Source organism: Meleagris gallopavo, chromosome 6, assembly GCF_000146605.3.
Source record: "Meleagris gallopavo isolate NT-WF06-2002-E0010 breed Aviagen turkey brand Nicholas breeding stock chromosome 6, Turkey_5.1, whole genome shotgun sequence".
NCBI lineage: Eukaryota > Metazoa > Chordata > Aves > Galliformes > Phasianidae > Meleagris > Meleagris gallopavo.
In genome coordinates, this window is record NC_015016.2 from 41,634,616 (window position 1) to 41,641,640 (window position 7,025).

The 7,025-nt window shown below is 39.8% G+C and overlaps 1 protein-coding gene across 3 annotated transcripts in view; it reads right to left on the reverse strand.

Annotated features, from left to right (window-relative positions):
• Positions 1-7,025, reverse strand: part of LARS2 (leucyl-tRNA synthetase 2, mitochondrial) — a 122,991-nt gene that overhangs the window by 67,702 nt on the left and 48,264 nt on the right. For all 3 annotated transcript variants that reach the window (XM_019616577.2, XM_003207241.3, XM_019616578.2), the window contains one exon: positions 2,233-2,324. In XM_019616577.2, coding sequence (XP_019472122.1) covers positions 2,233-2,324 — 92 coding nt within the window. The remainder of the gene's footprint in view (positions 1-2,232; positions 2,325-7,025) is intronic.

Here is a 7,025-nt window from a genome sequence, read left to right on the forward strand (position 1 = left end):
AAAAGCTACAGAAATTATTTTCTTGCTTGGATGTTACAATCAGTCCCAATGCTGATGTGCTAACTTGTCTCAATTGTGATAATATTGCTAGTTAACTCATAGACAACTATTCTTTCCAGTACTAAATTTTAAAGGCAAAATTTTACTTCCCCTATGAAATATCTTGCACGTATAACTACTAGCCAAATTGGTTTAAACATATGAAACAACAACAAAAAAGACACAAGCAGGGTCCTGTCACGTGTTTCCATGTGATCCTGCTTGGATGAAGCAAGCTGAGCTGACAGGGCAGCCAACTATTGCCCAGTCTCTGCCCCACAGGCTCACCATTTTTCTGTTGAGCCCATTCAGCTCACTTATGCAGCAGAATGGCTTTCTTCTGAGCAGTTTAACAAGATGTCCTGAGTACCAAAGCTAATACAATAGGTGAGGAGGGAGCATGTGGCATGTGGCAGTGAGGACCTTTTTGTAGTCAGCAATACACATGTCAGCCTAGTTCTCTCTGGACTACAAACTTCAATCTTTGTGCCTCATTTGTCATGTAAATACAGATCACAGTAATGCTTCTTCTGGTGAAGACTCTGACAAGATAATAGAGTTAAAAATGAGCCATTTGGATATAATAGATACATCGATTTTTACAGCTTAGCTACAGCAGGCTTATTAAATGAAGGCAGAAATCACCAGCTTACCCACCATACTCTTCAGAAAAATAATAAGCTCCTGTAACAAAAGCAGTGTATTTGTCCAAAGCAAGACACACTGGTAGCAGATTTTTTGCTGAGAGGCTGGGCAACGTTTCCACATAGCCACAGGTTTCTAATTTCCTTTTTGCTAACTTCACATACGGTATAACTGATGTCTCACAACACACTGTGCACACTGGCTTTCCAGGCTTGGTCAACAAATGAAATCAATGGTTTGGTTTTCATTTTCTTTCTTTTTCTTGGTGGCAACAGATATTTTCATACCAAGCCAACAAGAAGGAAATTTAGAAAATTGAGCACAGAACTTGTATGCACTGAATTACATGCATTTTCCTTAAGCTAATTCAATTGCCACCATATTTTAGTAGGAAAAGCAGCAAACGATCTTAACCAAGAATCAGATGCATGCAAGAACTTAACAGAAACAGCATTATCTCAAGGTCTGTTCTGGGCTAGGGTAGAGTTAACTTTCTTCCTAGAAGCTGGTATGGTGCTGTGTTTTGAATTTAGGATGAGAATAATTTTGATAACGTGACATTTTAGTCATTGCTGAGCAGCACTTGCACTGAGACAAAGTGCTTCCAGCTTCTTGTGCTGCCCAGTGAGGGGCTGGGGAGTGCACAGGAGCTGGGAGGGGCAGAGCCAGCACAGCTGACCCAGACAGGCCAAAGGGATGTCCCATACTCTGTGGTGTTGTGCTGAACAGTAAAACAAGGGGGACTTGGTTGGCAGGGGCTGCTGCTTGGGCTGGTGGTAAGTAACTATACTGCATGTCATAGCTTTATTTATTCTTTTTGTCCTCTTTCTTTTCTATCCCTCCTTACTAAATTGATTTTCTCTCAACGCACAAGTTCCTGTTCCTTCCAGTTTTCACTCCAACCAGGTGGGGGACAGGGGAAGGGAGGGATGCAGAATGAGCAAACAGCTGTGTGGTGCTTCGCTGTGTGCAGGGATAAGCCACAATGAGGTGCAAAAATATACCACAGCTTCAGGAATGCACCTAGAGCACAACAAACAACTTCACTTGGAAAACTAGTTTCTAAGCCTCATACAACAACAAATTCTGAGGTCTAAAGCACAAAATTTTCTCAAAATTTTTCAGCAATAACGGCTGCTTATCATTTTTAAAGACTCAGTCTCAAATGAGAAAATTAACTTCTCACAGTACTGAAAAATGCCAGTGAACCTAACCATGTAGTTCATTCTTAACTGTGTATTCCATACTAAGATTTAACTCACTTTAACAGAATCCTGATTGATTTCTTATTCACCACTTTAGACATTTGGGAAATGTCACTTTTCCAATATTGTAGCTGTTTACAAGTAATTGAGAAGGAAGCCCTGAAAATCATCTTGACACATCAAGCTTTTGAAATTGAGTCACCTGCACACTTCTACAAAACAACAGCAAATTAGCCTTCTTCTTCCTATACTGCATTTCTTCTATGCTGTTTTTGCTCTGTTTTGTTTCTTTCTGGGCTCCACAGTCCAGATTTTTACACTACCAATATTCATTAAAAATCACCTTTGTGTCCAGCTTGCGGGGTGAAGACCATGCTCAATTGCTGCATTTTCTGCTGGTAAACCAAATGCGTCCCATCCCATTGGATTTAGCACCTGCCAGCAAAAAATGAAAAACACAATCTTATGCAACCTTCTGGAATGACATTAGCAACACACACAAGCCTCAAAATAACCAACCATGGTTTGCATTTTAGCATTTGCTTTATCTGAATTGAACTTCTTCAAAGCATGCCCACGAGGGCTACGTCTGTTTTAAGTGATGAATATGAAACAAACTCGCTATGAACAATTTGCTGTTAGAGGGGGCTCATGGTATTATGCAACAAATCCTCAAGATGATTTCAATACCGAGTTGGCAGTGACAAAAATCAAACCTTTGTAATTTGTGTGGTGGTCAAAATTAGCAGCGGATGTTACAGCTAAGCAGAATCAAACATTCACCTCACAGAAGGAAAAGAAGAAAGCAAGCAAAATTATTTGAACTAAGGGTTTTATAACTATCCCTGATGTGCAGACTACTAATTGTTTCTCCTTTTGCTGAAGAGAAAAAAAAACACAACATGCTCTATGATAACCTTAAGTCTGTCAGATAAAAATGAGATGATGAGGAAAAATATTTTGGTCAAGTTTTACTTAAAAAATTTGTTGTAAATATAGACTGCAGACTGACACAATGTATTTCAGGACCTCAAATAAATAAAGGTTAAAAATGTTTAACAAATATACATAGTACAATTTTTATTGAAATATATGCATCTCTCCCATTAAGGTGAGAACTATTTAGAAAAACAACTTATCTAGCAAAAAAATTATATATCCAAAAAAACTCTAAGAATTAGTACAAGAATGATCAATGCTTGATCTACTGTCATTAGACACACTTACATGTTAGGTAAAAGCCAGTCCCACTTATTATACCTACAAATGTGCAATAAATTCAACCAATACAATTATAGTTATACAATGTTAATGATACCCCTTAATACATTCTTACATAAAGAACTTGTTCTTCAGTAGCATGTAAGCAAAAAGCAATGAGAAAACAAGCCCAGCAATACTAATCTCATAAGCTAACTCCATACAGAAAAATCTGTTTATTACTGACCTATAGGATCTCCTTTGGTCTCTGGTTTGAACTACTTTTATTTCTTTGCCACATCCTTCCAATCCTCCGACTTCAACTGACTCTTTCATAAAACATATTTTATAGACATGTTTATAAAGGTGCCTTTGGCAAAAAGTGCAAAAGCAAAATAATTTAACAGATATGACTCCTAAGCATTCTAGTTTTTAATGCTGAGCTTAAACTAAACCTACTGCATATGATTATATGCAGACAGTGGAGCAATAAAACAGGTATTAACCTGTGATCAGCCACCTCTCATGGCCTACACAAACCACATTTTTGGTGTAAAAATCTAATAGAAATTAAAATGCTATAATGTCTTAGAAATGTCCCCCTTTATCAGAGAGATTATTCCTCACATTACAATGTCAGAAAACGTCAGACTTGGATTTGAACTTCTCACCTCCTCACATTTTAAGCATTCAGTGGAAACATCTCATTTGGAGCCTAAGCTACTTGACATGCCCTGCTGATGCACACCTGCCCACAGCCCTTCCTCTTCCCATATCCCTCCCATAAACAAAGTCATTGGTATAAAAGAGGGGGAAAAAAAGAAAAGGTAAACCTTACAGAAATTACAAATCTCAACAGAGTTTTCTAAGGACACAGTAAAGTATTACTTATAGTATAGTTCAATTTGATTATTACTCATGCTGGCCAGCTGGCTAAGGACAGAAATGACCACACAAGCCAGGTATTTTTTCCATGTGGTATACAGACTTCCTCTTTTTTAAGCCCCATTTCTTTAGCTGAACAAATGCATCCCCAGAGATGTTTTCTTTTATTGCTATACATTAAGTGAGATTAAATAAAGAAATTACTCCTGGCAAATGTTTGTAAAATCTGGCTTTGGAATATCTGCTGGATACAGATGGATAGCCAAAGCCAAGGCACAACAAAGACATTTCTCATGTTCATGAACAAAATGATGAGGAAATGACAGCTTCTCTCCTGGCTGCAGACTGCTTGACTGGGCTGATTGATGCTCAGACAGCTAGCATGCACACATTTATCCCTGTACCATCAGCACTAGCAGGAGTTATCTGCTTACACAGATCTTCCCAATTCTACCGTGTATATTAAAAATATCACACAGTGTATTCTCTTATCACAGTCAAATACAGTTCAATTTAACAACCAATAGCATTGCTTGAGTCGAAGGGCTGAAGAAATATACTACAAGTTTCAGGAAGAAACCTGAATTTAAAGAGATATTAAAAATATCCTCAGATTAATCTCCAGGATAGATCTATTTATATAGTTGCTATAGAGATGAATGTAGCATGCACGGTGGTTTAAAAAAATGATTTCAAGTTCATTGTCTCCTTTACTTCTGTACCGTGGATGGATGTGAAAGGTCTGTGAAATGCAATTGTCTAAACAACAGGTCAGCTTCTTCTGGCTGCAAAGCGTGTTGCCCACCTTCATGCAGCACTTGGCATTATGTCTTAAATTGACTTAGCCAACACAAAACAAGGCTGAGATAAACTACATAGCTCCAACGAACACAAAAAATCTCAAGAGACACGGAAGAGAACAAAAAAATACACTACTAACCTGTCAAAAGTTGGCACAAAGAATAAAGGAACAGTTCAATTGCTCTGCTTAAAACAAAGTAAAAATTGTAACAAAGCAATCTGGAAGACCAAAGGGTACTCCTTGAAGACCTCTAGGGCTTGGCCAAAGGTTCTAACTAGCAGAAACCATGCTGCTCCCTCTAACATTACAGGTGAGCAGAAAGAAAGGAAGAGTCATCAACTTTCTTAAATGCTGACTTGATTGCTTCTGACAGTGGTCTTTAAACTTCATGCAATCATGGGATCAATCCTGCTGACTGGAGTGACTGTTCTTCCAAGCATCACTTCTCCATACAGACAAGAGCCTCTCCAAACCACTTGGAAAAAGACAAATAATGAACCTATCTTGTAGGAGAGAAGCCTGCGTAATCTGAAGATGTCTATACCAGGTAAAAGAAGGCAGATTATAGCCTCACAGCCATTTTAAGATGGCAGAAGCCAGTGCAGTCCCCACAGCCAGCTGTGTTTCTGCAGTCACTCTTTCCTTGCATGAATTCTCCCTTTGTGGGCACAGGCACTGGTAGGTCCTCACAGAGAAGCAGTTACTTACACTCCGCCTGGTTAAAAGCAGCAGGTTACTTATTCACACCAATGACATACCATAAGACCCTTGCACAATCAGGCAGGATTTAATATTTTCTGCATTTTGCATAGGACCATGAAGTGATATATGGGCAGATGGAGAACTTTTCACAAATTATTAAGAAGGAAAACGGCTGCATCTTGAAACACCTAAACCCAGTCTCAGAATTCATATTGGCTTGTAGCAAAGGAGTAAGGATCATTTCACAATACAGCCAGAAATCTGTCATTAATGATGGCTGGAGCTCTCAATGTGACTGTGGGAGTAAGAAGAACATTAATTCATTCTGAGGGCTCAGCTCTTCCTTTCAGAAGATTTCCATCTGCAATGACAGTCAGCCCATCACACTGACACTAGTGGGTGAGATCAGTAAGCATGACATAACACAAAGCTGACAATGATCTTTTAACACTCAGTTCTATGCCTCCATCAGCATAACTAGGAAAAAATTATGCAGTGAATTGTTCTTAATGTTTGTAAAGAAGCAAAGAACCTGTCTGCTTGCCTGAAGTGCTCAGCGTGTCCGAACGCTTTGACCAGAGAGCTGATGCATCTTGTTTACATCTAGATCTATGCATTCTAAATTCTAAGAAAGCAAGCACAAGTAGCATCAAAAATGTCTGTTAATAAATACATTTATCTACGAAGAGTATGTGAGAAGAGAAGACAAGCAAAAATGAAAATGAAAAGGCCTGCTGACTATGTGCATCAATATAACAAAGCCTGCACACGTGCCTCTAGTTGTAGTGCCCTGACACAACTGACGTGAACTAATTTGAATTGCTGATTAAATAGATGATCCACACCTACAAGTTCCATCTTTCAGAAACCACCCCTGGCTTCAATGGCAACTTTTTGTCATTATCTCTGCACTTGATCTCACAAGTGTGCACACAAATGAGACAGGAAGGATGCGAGGGCAAAGGACAGCAGAGCTGATCCTTCTACTGGCTGCCTAAAATAAGGCTGCACTGAAAAGGCTGAAAAACCTGTAAAATCTGTAAAATCAAGACCTGCACTGAATGCAGCCTAGATTGACTTTTTAACTGTACTGGATAGTAAACACTGCTTACCCAGAGAGCAGTGGTCAATGGCTGAATGGAGATTGTTGACAAGTGCTGTCCCTTAGGGATCAGAATGATATCAAAAGAGGAATTGAGAGCACTCTCAGCAAGTGTGACCAGATGACACCAAGCTGTGGGGGGCAGTCGACACACCTGAGGAACAGGATGTCACCCAGAGGGACCAAGACAGGCTGGGGTAGTGGGCCCAAGAGAACATCATGAGGTTCAACACATCCAAGTGCAAGATCTTGCACCTGGGTCATAGCAACCCTCACTATCAGTACAAACTGGGGGATGTAAGGATGGAGTGCAGCCCTGCCAGAAAGGACCTGGGGGTACTGGTGGATGCCAAGCTGGACATGAGCCAGCAGTGTGCCCTCACAGCCCAGAAAACCAACTGTATCCTGGGCTGCATCCAAAGAGCATGGCCAGCTGGTCGAGGGA